This window comes from Ochotona princeps, chromosome 2 (genome assembly GCF_030435755.1).
Source record: "Ochotona princeps isolate mOchPri1 chromosome 2, mOchPri1.hap1, whole genome shotgun sequence".
Lineage (NCBI taxonomy): Eukaryota > Metazoa > Chordata > Mammalia > Lagomorpha > Ochotonidae > Ochotona > Ochotona princeps.
The window spans coordinates 109531154-109544258 of record NC_080833.1 but is presented as its reverse complement, the minus strand read 5'-3'; the positions used below and the strand labels follow the sequence as shown (position 1 = coordinate 109544258).

Here is a 13105-nt window from a genome sequence, read left to right as displayed (position 1 = left end):
TGTTTTCCCAGGCCCCAAGCAGGGAGCTGGATGGGAAGCGGAGCTGCTGGGATTAGAACCAGCGCCCATATGGGATCCCAGCACTTGCAAGGCGAGGACTTTAACCAGCATGCTATTGCACTAGGCCCTTGATTGAGTTTTGAGCTTTGCCATGAGCTGGGGACCATTGCAGACATTTGGAGAGACAGTGTTTCTTAAAATAGCTCAACAATTTGTTGGTTTTTTTTTTTTTTTAAGATTTTTATTGGAAAGTCCAGTTTCTTTTAATTTATGTTTTATTGGAAAGGCAGATACACAGAGAGGAGAAACAGAAAGATCTTCTCTCTGCTGGTTCACTCCCCAAGTAGCCACAAGGGCCGGAGCTGAGTTGATCCAAATCCAGGAGCCAGGAGCTTCTTCCGGGTCTCCCACGCGGGTGCAGGGTCCCAAGGCTTTGGACAGTGTTTGACTGCTTTCCCAGGCCACAAGCAGGCAGCTGGATGGGAAGTGGAACAGTCAGGACATGAACCAGTGTCCATATGGCATCCTGGCACATGCAAGGCAAGGATTTAGCTACTAGGCCATTGTACTGGCCAGTTTTTCTTGAATGGTACACTTTTTAAAAAAATATTTTAAATTTGAAATGCAGTTAGTAAAGAGAGCATGTTCACTCCCCAAATGGCCACACGGTTGGTACCGGGCTCGGCTTGATTCCAGGACCTCCATCTGAGTCTCCCACATGGCTGGCTGGGACCCAAACCATCTCTTTAAACTTTCCTTGTGCCATTAGCAGGGAATTGGATTGGAAGTGGATCAGATGAAACTTTAACTGGTGCCCACACACAGACAGTGGCTTTACCTATTATGTCATATTCAATGCCAGCCTCCAGGATACAAAAGTTGAGATTTGTATTTTCATATTTACTCTGAACTCTCATTTCCATCATGCTTCCCTACTCATGGCATATGAGGAAAGCATCACTCAATTCCAAAGCACATGGGAGATTTTCTGCTTATCCTTTCGTTACTGTTTATTAAGTTCTTTGGTATTTGTTGGCTTGGTTTATGGTCCAGTGACTAATAATTTTTCAAAGGTTTGTTTGACCTTAAAATGGCTTTTATTTCACAAGTACAAAGTCTTTAGAAAAAGTAACAATTGAAAGTTCTGAGATTTTTTGATTTTGCCTGAAAGCCAGGGTGATAGGAGAGTGTATGTGCCCTTAAGGGAGAAAATCTTCTGTTTATTGCTTCACTGCCTGAAGGGCTGCCAGCAGCTAGGTCTGGGCCAGGCCACGCCAAGGACAGCAGCTAGGAACCACATCTTGGGTTCCCACATGAATGGTGGGGACCCAGGCACTCGTGCTATTACCCACTGCTTTCCCAGATGCATTCACAGAGGGCCGGGTTTGAAGTGGGAGCAGGTAGGACCCAGTGACAGTCTATTTTGGGATGCTGGCACCGCTCGGGCAGGAGATGAACCTGTGACCCAACAAAGCTAGCATGGATAATTTTTTTGTGTGTTTTTTATTGCTATGCTCTTGCTAAACTTATTTTTAGAGATATCTTAAAGCTTCTTTATTTGCAGATTCATGTCACCTGGAAATGAAGGCAGCTGTATTTCTTCCTCAAGTGGATTCATTCAGACTGCAAGATGACCTTGGACAAAATTCGGGGCAGACACAGCCTCAGTATTCACAACATAATGTGTGAATTCTTCTGTAGAGACTGTACATCAGTGAGAGTCAAGCCAGAGACCTCAACAAGCCACTGGCTCATGAGTTTAGCCTCCAAAATGTAGGAACATCTCCAAGGCTCATTTACAGCTAGGTAAAACATCAAACCTACAAATTGGGACGCAGGTCTTGTCTGGGAAACCCTCCGTGGTCAGAGTGCTGGCATTCCCGAGCCCCAGTGTCTGCTGTCCCTAGTTTTTGTAGCTTGGAATGTGGATGTTCCCAGCCGCAGGCTGAGGTGCCTCGCAGCGTCCTCCAGTGTGCTGCCTGTGGCAAAAGTTCCTGTGATGCTGTTTTCATGAACACTCTGTGGGCTACTTCGTAAACATTCATTTTAGTAGGAATTCTGGCAAGCAAGGAATGTGGAAAAAAAAAAAACTAAGACTTCATACACAGAAATTTTTGGCGTGTGTGTGTTTGTAGAATTTGGTAACAGCTTGCTTCTAGAACAGAAATAGAAGCAAGAGGAAGCTGTTTGATTTTCCATGATTTGTTTCTATATGGGCTGAAATGTATCACATATATGGGACAAAATCCATCTGAATAAAGGCACAGCAGAGACGTGGGGTGACATCAGTTGGGGGAATCCAGAAAGTTCACTTAGTGGCCTGTGAAATACAATTTGAAGGGAGGCAAGAGTGGTCAGAGGCAGAAAAATAACTGAGCAGATGTTCATCGTCACTCAAGTGATGGCAGAGTAGTGAGGAAGCAGAGGAAGCAGATCTGCCTGTTCCCTGGACCCCTCGATGGAGCAGTCAGCCTGCATCCCAGATGCAGTGCCTGCCTGGTCGTTCCCAGCTCTGGTCATTTCAGGCACTGGGAAATTGAACCAGTGAATGGGAGCTTGTTCCCTCTACTTAAGAAAGAAAAGGAAGGAAGAGGTAGGTTTAATGGTTTGCACTTGGATATAGATGGATCAGGGCTATATCAGTGGAGAGCTACTAGGGGAGAGACCCGCAGGGATCTGCACACGGATCCAGCCAGCCCAGTGTGGGAGTTGGCCAAGGCTCTGTGTGGTGCTGGGGCATCAGGCTGGCTAAGCCAACACGCTGCAAGCTGTGTGTCAGTGGCTGGACGCTGGATGAAGGTGCAAGTTCTGTATCTTTTAGGGAATTCTTCAAGTGAAGCATCGTAAATGCAAGTTACAAAGGTAGCTACGTATCATATAATGGACAGCCACTTTATAGTAGCGCCTTTCAGGTGACTTCACTCTAAAACCTCTGTGAATTTACCGTAAGAGTCAAGTATAAAATTATAAAGCTGTATCTGAAATTCAAGACTGGAAGAGTCTCACATTTTTGAGTTTCATGGATTTTGGAATATTTGCATAGACCTACTGGTTGAAGATTCTTCATGTTAAAATCTGAAATCAAATGCATGATGGTCCTTTTGTTGTTAATGCCTGTAAAGTTTCAGATTTTGGAATTTCAGGTTAGGGAATGCTACCTGTATTGTTACCCTCAACAAAGTGAATGCCAGAGAAATGCCACCTGGCCGATGGGAAGATTCTTTACATGCTATAAATCAAGCACAACACTTTAAGAAAAATATTTACCTTTTTTTTTTGTTTTTAAAAGGAAATTATCCACGATTTATGTTGAATGTGAAAACCAGTCAATGAACCGATACTGGTTTCAGGGTCAGGCGGCCAGCTGCTAGCCACATACTCACAGTCCCCTGCAGGGAGCCTGGTTCCAGGCTGACCCGGAGCCAGCTGCCAGCCACTGCAAGCATTTCAGCAAGGGCCAGGCTACTCTTGCCAGGTGCTTCAGGCTGTCCTCCCGACTGGTTCCTGCTGAACGGTGAGGCCCACTGTGGCCCCACGCGCTCAGAGATAGGCACAGAGCCGTTCCAGCTGCCCGGGGTTTGCGTGGCTCAAGAATAGCAGCTCCTGTTTCCCGTCCTCCGTGTGGGCTATGATGGAATCAGAAAGACAGATGACAGTGCCTTCCCACAGCACTGTAGCCCTAGAAGTCAGAGGCCCTCTGCTCCAGCTCCTCCTGTCATGTAACCCATTTCTGAAGGCTCTCTGCAGTGCCTCCCAGCCTAGTCTACAAGGTGACCTGTGCTGTCCCCGGACTCCTCTGGAAAGCGCTGGTGTTCCAACTGATGCTCAGCCACCAAGGGAGGACAGGTTGGCTCTCCCTTGGCATTTCCTCTCAGGTCCAGTGTGCTGGCCAAGAGTGGACCAAAAGACGGGCAGAGAGGTGGCTGGTGATGAGGTAGCATCTCCCACAGTGGGAATTACTTGGCATGACTCACAGCAGCACCTGAGTCCCTCAATTGACTTGGATGGATGAAAAACTTGGCAGCCAGAGTCATAGCAACACAAGCACATGGGAACTGCCCGGCCCCGCTCCCACCTTCAGCAGGAACACTTTAGACTGGGTTGCAGTGAGAATTTGGGGAGAAATAGAATCTCTTTTATACATTAAAACTCAGCCACTCTCCCTCCTTTCTTTTCACTGGGAAAGCAGCCAGGATAATGGGAAGAGCGAGGCATGACCACGTGACTGACCTTTCTCATGCTGAAGCCAACTGTTCTCCAAGTAATACTGAATACAGCTTTCAAATTCCTTCGGGTTATAGTTGTTAACCAAGATGGGAATAAAGGGGTCCAAGGCATCGAATCCTTCCTAGAGAAGAGAAGTGCTGTGTCAGTGGCCAGGGCCCGGAGTGTCTCCCTCAGCCTGCAGCTACCTCGCCCCACGCACTTCACAGACGGCAGTGGCTGCTGCAGCTCCCCAGGGCTGGAAACACCAGGAACAGACAGCCAAATGAGGAGTGTGCTGCTAGTCTAAGCAAACACAGATATTTGTAATAATAGCTTTGACTTTTGGAACCAAGTTAATATGTTACAGACATAAGGACAGAAAAAAATATGCAAAGAAAAATCTCTACTTTTAGCAAAGTGATAACAAGAAGAAATGTTGGAGCTTGAGCTGATTTACGAGGGAAACACTAACGTATGGGATGCTGATATTAGTAGGTCAAAGTTTGAAAAGTAACAGGACAGCACAATAGCATGCTGGTTAAAGTCCTCGTCTTGCACACCCGGGATCCCATATGGGCGCTGGTTCTAATCCCGGCAGCTCCACTTCCCATCCAGCTCCCTGCTTGTGGCCTGGGAAAGCAGTCGAGGATGGCCCAAAGCTTTGGGACCCTGCACCCATGTGGGAGACCCGGAAGAGCTCCTTCCTGGCTCCTGGTTTCAGACTGGCTCAGCTCCAGCCGTTGCAGCCGCTTGGGGAGTGAACCATCAGACGGAAGATCTTCCTCTCTGTCTCTCCTCCTCTCTGTATATCTTCCTTTCCAATAAAAATAAAATAAATCTTTTTTTAAAAAAGTAACAGGATAGTGATTTAGGCTAAAAGTTTATCTCCACAAGATGTTCACCAATTAAAACGGTGGTGCGGATACATCAGATGGCTACCACTTCAATGAAGTGTTCAAAGATCATACCACACCGATAGGACAGACTGTGTACCCCATGTCACACACTGGAGGAAACTCCTCGTTACTTGGGAAATTCCTACAGATGACCACAGAAAATCATTTACAAGACAACCAGTATCTACAAAATAACTGGCAATATACTGCCCAAAACGTGAGAATTACAAAGATGAATTGTATGGCTTGTCACAGAATGACGGGGACAGACATGCCATCTGAATGTACTGTATCACCCACGAATGTCTCTATCCAGGGGATTGGGATATTGGTGAAATCACAGCCAGTCTACAGGTTAGCTTCACAACGAGGTCAATCTCCTGATTTAGATTGTTTTGCTGTGATTACGGATTAGAATATCTGATCTCAGGAAAAAGCCATTATTGAGGAATTAAATAATATGTTTGGGTACAGGCAAATAATTTTGAAAAAAAAAATGGAAGAGATCAAAGGAGAGAGAATAAAGCAAACATAAGAAAGTTAATAGTGGGCCTGGCACAGAGGCCTAGTGGCTAAAGTCCTAGCTGTGCTTGCGCCGGAATCCCATATGGGTACTGGTTCTAATCCTGGCGGCCTCACTTCCCATCCAGCTCCCTCCTTGTGGCCTGGGAAAGCAGTCGAGGACGGCCCAAAGCTTTGGGACCCTGCACCCGTGTGGGAGACCAGGAAGAGTTTCCAGGCTCCTGGTTTTGGATCAGATCGGCTCAGCTCTAGCTGTTGCGGCCGCATGGAAGATCTTCCTCTCTGTCTCTTCTCTTCTTTGTATATCTGACTTTCCAATAAAAATAAAATAAATCTTAAAAAAAAAAAGTTAACATCCTAGGAATCTGGGTGATTGGCATTTAGGAATACAATTTTTCCTCAAAGTATGAAGTAATGTCAAAATAACAGCATTGAAAAGACTTTCTTTTGAGTAGCTATAAGGAAAGATAACTATCCCACCAACCTCACCTTTCCTAGCAACTCTTGTGGTAGATAGGCATTCCGGGGCTTAAAGAGAGAGCCAGTCTGGCTCAAGGTCAACACAATGGCACCTCCAGTCTGAAAGGGGAAAAGATGAATTAGAAAAGATGACAAATGACACATTGGGTCAAGCTGCGGCCTGGGAGGCCTGTGTTCCACAGTGGAGTCGTGGCTGCTCCTAGACTTCTCCAGCGTCCTGCCAATGCCCTGGGAGGCAGGCAGTGGCAGCCCCATCACTGTCGTCTGGCTTAGTCCAGCTCCTGTGTGCACTGGGGGCAGGGTGGGAGTGAATCAGTAGATAGAAGATCTGCTTATAAGGTTCTCCTTCTCTGTCACTCTTTCAAATTAAGTATTTAAAGAAAAAAGGCTGAGAAGTTAACAGTGCTTTTTGATCACTTATTTTGGCCACAGAGTGTTATGGCAGTATGATCTAGCACAGTTCAACAGCGACACAATTGGGAACAGTTCCAGATTTAGTTCTGAGAATGAACTGCTGCATATCTTCAATTTAATTGCAACATGTTTCTGGGTCTCAAACCAAATGCAGAGATTTAAATTCAGATTTTTCTCCTGACTTGCTTAAATAACAAACTTACAGTCCCCAAAATTAGACTGGAAACATTCACAATACAATGCTTAAAACAAAGATACACTTGTTTATGAGGTGCACTGACCATGACAGGCACTTACCCAGTCGTTTCTCATCATTTTCCGCAGGTTGTGAATGAGGGCTAGTTCTTCTGGGGCAATCTGCATATGGTCCACGACAGAGAGGGAAACAAACGGTCACCACTTGGTTTTCCAGGAGGTTACTCTGAGACAACTGAACTGTCAGCAATTAAACAAGAACAAAAAATCCTCAACCTACTCTAGAATTGTGGGGTCTGGAAGAACATCTTTTGGGATAAGCTGCTATCTAGAAAAATACCCTATTCCTGGAGACTGCAGTCACCCCAGAAGATCACACAGACTACCCCAGGCCCAGCCTCCCTGTGATTCTTAAGATTGTCTTGCTAACATGCCCTGTCCTCACTGTGAAGCAGAATGGACAGAAACAGTTAACACAAAGGAGCACACACTGTTTGGGCTGGGATGTGGCAGGGCTGCTGGAATCCCCTTTGCCTCTGCTGCTTTCAAATGGCCAGCATGGCCACCTGTGGGGCAGGATAGCACACTGTGCAGGCGCAGAGCTAAGGAGGCCTCAGCCTACACACACGATGGAACCAGACCCCATGTGCCCCAGGGACCCTGCCTTCTTACCTGGTTTTTATCTTCTCTCTTTAATGTGGTCCTGCCCCAGAGAGCGTTGACTCCATCCACAGCCACGAGGAGGTGAAAGAGACCCAAAGAACTCTGCTTCTTTAGCTCTTTCAGCACGATGCCCACGGCGTCTGTGGCGTTCTTCACACGTGTGAGGCCCTGTGGGGAGACAGTGCTCACAGCCCTGGGTGCCGGCTGCTCTGGCAGACGCTGGCGGGCCGGGTTTCTACCTGCTCCACGACTTGGCCCAGAGGACTGCCTTTCTCCACGCTTTCCCTCTTACTCCAGAGGTACTTCTCTTGAACTTTGATCTAGAGACAAGCAAACAAAAGAAACAATAAGCACAAGGGTGACCACAGCCCAAGGAGAGGTGTGGGAGGGAAGGCTTGGGAGTGGAGTGGTTTGAGTCTCCTTTTCAGGTCCCACAGCAGCCCTCAGGACCAAGTGAATGAGCCAGCCCCAAGGCGCAGCAGGAGCCTTTGGAACAAGCTCCTCAGTGATTGCGCTTTATCCCAGGGGGGAGCCCCTGGGGTGCAGCAGCTGCATGCCAAAAGCACTGGAGAAAAAGAGGATTTTACTACGAATTACTGGTTCCCAGAAAAGACGTGGAGAAAATCCTGTGGCTGAACAGATGCTAGGGGGGTTGGAGGCTCTGCCTTGGGAAGGTCAGTGGCTCCACCGGAATCCACTTGGCTGTCCACCACTGGGATTACCTTCCTGTTGACTATCTCACATGGTTTCAAGTTGTGAGCGCACTGTTAACAGGGTGTATGAGGAAAATACACCAGAAGTAACTTCCTAGTTACTGCAGTGATCCACTGCTGTCTACCAGCACCCAGAGGACAAAGGTGCCAACGGTGTAGACAGCGCGTTCAGTTCCACACTCACCTGGCTCAGGAAACGCTCATTGACAGTTTTGAAATTCTTCAGCCAAGTTGAAGCTTCTAAAGGTTGATCCAAGCGCTTCCTGTTGTAGGTGGACTGCAAAAGATCCGGGGAATTTTTCACCCAAAGATGAGCTAAAAAACATAAAGAAAACAAGTTAGATCGATCAACATTATGGCAAGTGGGTGAAGCCTCCACCTGTGTTGCCAGCATTTGTACATGTACTGGTTCAAGTCCAGGGTGCCCACTTCAATTCCAGCTCCCTGCTGGCCTGACAGAAAAAGCAAGGGAAGACAGCCCAAATGCTTGGGCTCCTATCACTGACATGGGAGGCCTAAATGGAATTTCAGGCTCCTGGCTTTAGGTCTGGGCCAGCTCCGGTCATTGTGGACACTTGAAGAGTAAACCACTGGAAAAGGATCTCCATTGTTCCCATGAGCATTAACTGGGAGCTGGGTCCCAAGTGGAGTGACTAGGACTTGAATTGGCTTTCCTCTCTGGGATGGTAGTTGTCCCAATCAGTGCTTAACCCACTTTCCTATAGGTATTTCTAAAGTAGTCTTCCTTTAGCAAGTTACTTTTTTCTTTGAAGTTTTTATTTATATGATTTAAAAGGCAGAGTTACAGACAACAAGAGAAACACAGATTTTTCCATCCACTGGTTCACTTCCCAAATGGCCACAATGGCCAGGAGCCTGGAACTGCATCCAAGTCTCCTATGTGAGTACAAGCCATCTGCTGCTACTTTCTCAGCCCATTAGCTGGAAGCTGGATCAGGAGTGGAGCAGCTGGGACTTCAACTGGTGCACATATGGGATGCTGCTGTCACAGGCAGTGCTGTGCCACAATGACTGCCCAGGTGTCTGGTTTGTTTTAAACACCATTGTGGGCCCAGAGTAATAGCCTCGTGGCTAAAGTCCTCGCCTTGCACGTGCTGAGATTCCATATGGGAGCCAGTTTGTGTCCCGTTAGACCTGCTTCCCAACCAGCTCCATGCTTCTGGCTTAGGAAAGCAGTCACGGTGGCCCAAAGCCTTGGGACCCTGCACCTGTGTGGGAGACCTAGAGGAAGCTTGGGGTTGGCTTGGCTCCAGCTGTTGCGGCCTCTTGAGGAATCATCAGCAGGTGGAAGATCTTCCTCTCTCTCTCTCCTCCTCTCTGTATATCTGACTTTCCAATAAAAAACAAAACAAAAAAACAAACAAACAAAAAACCATAAAAAAACAAACAAAAAAAACCCCTTAAAATAAAAGTGCCACTGTACTAAATATATAAAGCAAACCTAACAGATGAGATGGGATTTCTACTTACTGGCAGTTCTGTTTGTTTTAGACATTCCAAAAGTGCAGTTCAAGGAGATAATCATACTTCCCTTCGCCCCCTGCTTCCCCAATACCTCTTCTTCCCTGTACTCTCTTCAACAGTATTTGCAGTCATAATTTTAATCCACAGGCTTAATTTGCCACTAATCATAACATTCAACAAATACACAGTACAAAGGCCGCAAGACTACATTTCCACTGGAGTACAAGCAGGCAGCAACCAACAATGTTAGCCCAAAGGACCACTTTGTGTTGACGCTTTGTTCTGGGTTTTATATAAGCTGACACACATCAGAGAAATGTCTGTCTTGTGAGTCTGGCTTACCTTGCTTGCTCTACACTTTTATTTGCCTATTTTTGAGAAGCAAAGAACCACAGAGAAGGTGGTGAGAGAATTGTCATCTATTGACTTCCGGTCCAGATGCCTGCAGTAGCTGAGGGGCTGAGGCTGGGAACCCCACCTGGGTCTCTGCTATGGCTGCCAGGAACCCAGGCATCCACAATATCACTGTCACAGCCTATATGGACACCAGTTCATGTCCTGGATGCTCCACTTCAATCCAGCTGCCTGCTCATGGCCTGGGAAAGTGGTAGAACATGACTCGTGTGTTTGGGTATGCCTCCACATGGGAGACCTGGATGAAGCTTCTGACTTCTGCCTTGCTCATCCCTGGCTGTGGCAGCCCTCTGGAAAGTGAAATAAGACCTCTTTCTCTGTGTACTTCTGACATTCAATTAAATAATCTTAAAATTTATTTTAAAGCTAGAATGTCACTGTATTTCCCGAAGTAGTATTTTTTTTTTTCAGAGATTAATTTTTTTGAAAGTCAGATATACAGAGAGGAGAAAAGAGGAAGATCCATCCGTTGATTCACTCCCCAACTGGTTACAATGGCTGGTGCTGAACCAGTTTGAAACCAGGAACCTGGAGCTATTTCTGGGTCTCCCATGCGGGCATAGGTTCCCAAAGCTTTGGGCCATCCTCAACTGCTTTCCCAGGCCACAAGTAGGGAGCTAGATGGGAAGTGGAACAGTGAGGATTAGAACTGTCGCCCATACGTGATCCTATCCTGTACAAGGTGAGGACTTTTGTCACTAGGCTATCACACCAAGCTCAAGATGTATCTATCTATATTGGAAAGGTAGACCAGACCCATGGAGAAAGAAAGATCCTCCTCCCACTGGCTCACTCGCTAAATGGTCCCAATAGCCAGAACTTTACCAAGCTAAGAAACTCTTCTGAGTTTCCAACGTGGATGCAAGGTCCCAAGGCATGGGCCATCCACTGCTTTCCCAAGCTACAGGAGCTGGATGGGAAATGGAGCAGCCAGGACACAAACTTGCATCCACATGGGATCCTGGTGCTTGTAAGGTGAGTATCCAGCCACTGAGCCATCACATTACACCCTCCATCACCCCCAAGAAGTTTTAAGTCAAATTTTCTCGTCACATGAACCTGAATGGGCAGCCTACTTGACATTAATGTCAAGATCGCAATGAGCTATCCTGCAGCATGGGCCTCCCCCAGCTGGCAGGACCCGAGGTGGCCAGAGTAAGCCAGGATGTCAGTTGGACAGCAAAGCAGGGAATGAGTTCTTACCATCTGGAACATGCACGATCAGCCAGTCCTGTTTTGCACAGAAATGAATCACATGGCAGAGACTGAGCGTTTTTCCTGTTCCCTTCTCTCCATCTGAAGTACTTGCTGTTAAAGAAAACCTCAGCAGAAGGACCCTTGCATGGTTACCGCTGCTGCATTCTTTGTCCTCATTTGAAGGGAGATAACACAGGCTCTAGAGGGCCCGGGTGGGCAACAAAGGATACAGAGAAGGTATCGTACAGCGGGGTGAGCAAAATTGGTGTTTTTCAGGTAATGTAGAAGCTCTAGAGCTGGTTTCCTCACCATCAAGCAAGCTTCACCAAAGGTCTTCACCTAATGAAAACAGAGAGGCGGATGAAGGGGGTTGGGGGCTGTCTCAGCAATGCTTGGTGCATGCTTCAGGCCTAAGCCTGCCAACACAAGCATCAAGCTACAAGTTCTTATTTACTTCAGAGGCTCAGTTGATTCTGAAACTCTATTCATGCAATTCAGCTAAAATTCAAATGCATTGCCCCACATCAAGTAAGAAAATTTGGCAATTTTTGTTACTGAAGTCTAGATACAGCAGTTAATGGAATCTGTAAATGATTAGTCCATCTCATAATTACACATATTAAATTAGGGTCAAGGTAAACATTAAAAGCATATTAAGGCCTGAGTATTTGGCAAAGTGAAGTCACTCCTTCACATACTGCATCCCATCCTGGAGTTCCTGGCTGGGTTCTTGATTCCCCCACTTTGGATTTCGCTTCCTGCTAATGTGCACCTGCTCCACTACTAGGTCCCCAGGCTCCCCTGGGGGAGTCTCAAGTGTCAGCCTGGCCCAGCCACGGCAGCTCTGAGCATCTGGGTAGTAAACTAATGCATGGAAAATCTTGTCTTCTTCTTTTTCAAATGCAATGAAAATAAATACAACTTTTTAAAAATAAAGTATACAAAATGCTCTAGAAAGAGATGAAGAACATGCAGAAATGTTCTTCTAGTTTTGGTTAATCATTACTGCAATCATTCAAACTGCTCTCCAGGATAAAAGCTTACACACCATAGCTGAGAGGCCAGTGCAGTCAGCTGCCCTGTACACAGCGGCCACAAGCCACACCACGAGTATATGGACACAGTAAGAGCAGCTGTATTCATTCCCCTTCTGTCACTAGAACACTTGGACAGGAAAATCTGAAAAGCACTGATTTCTGTGTGAAAATGATTTGTAAAGGAAATAATTAATTATACCAACAAGAATAAATAGCTACTAAGTACTATTTATAAATATATCAGCCAAGCTTTAAAGTAGTGTTGGTAGCTTTAAAAGAAATCCTAACCAAATAATTGGCTGGCAGAGAAACTGACAAGTGTCCAAACCCACTGGAAAGAGTGATCTCTAAAAACATGAAGCAAGTGTATTAGCTGGGAATATCAGAGTACTAGCATGCTCAAAGAATAGTAAGCAAGTTGGTCTTCCTGAAGATGGAAATTATGGAAAGAATGAACAATTCCCCTTAGCACACAGGCAGTTAAACCAGACTAAAAGTAACTTGAAATGGTTAATTAAAGATAGACTCTCACAACCCTAAGGCTAACTCCAGTGCTGCAGATGTCTTGTTTAAGGTACCATTATAGATCATTTTCTCCTGGTTGTTCTTCCAATTTTGACAACATTATCAATGACAGGCCTATCTGTGGTCTAATTTTAACTGCAATACTGGGATTATTTCCTCAGTACTAATTGTTCCAGCAGCAAAGAACTCCGATGCGGTTTCCTTGCTTCTGGCAAAGATCTAGGGAGCTGGGGCTGCCGCCTCCCAGGGTGCACTCCAGCAGGAAGCTGGCCTGGAAACACAGCAGCTGGGAGCTGAAGCAGAAAAGCCAACAGGGGACATGGGCATACCCAGCAGGGAATTGTAACTGTTACACTAA

The 13105-nt window shown here is 46.3% G+C and overlaps 1 protein-coding gene across 1 annotated transcript in view; it reads right to left on the bottom strand.

Annotated features, from left to right (window-relative positions):
* Positions 1-3249: 3249 nt before the first annotated feature.
* The window catches only part of DAP3 (death associated protein 3), a 35186-nt gene continuing 25330 nt past the window's right edge, over positions 3250-13105 (bottom strand). Inside the window, exons 5-13 of the mRNA XM_004589011.4 lie at positions 11416-11524; positions 11192-11284; positions 8274-8404; positions 7616-7696; positions 7386-7544; positions 6816-6875; positions 6114-6203; positions 4231-4348; positions 3250-3626 (exon numbers count right to left, since the gene is read on the bottom strand). Coding sequence (XP_004589068.2) covers positions 3541-3626; positions 4231-4348; positions 6114-6203; positions 6816-6875; positions 7386-7544; positions 7616-7696; positions 8274-8404; positions 11192-11284; positions 11416-11524 — 927 coding nt within the window. The 3' untranslated portion in view covers positions 3250-3540. The remainder of the gene's footprint in view (positions 3627-4230; positions 4349-6113; positions 6204-6815; positions 6876-7385; positions 7545-7615; positions 7697-8273; positions 8405-11191; positions 11285-11415; positions 11525-13105) is intronic.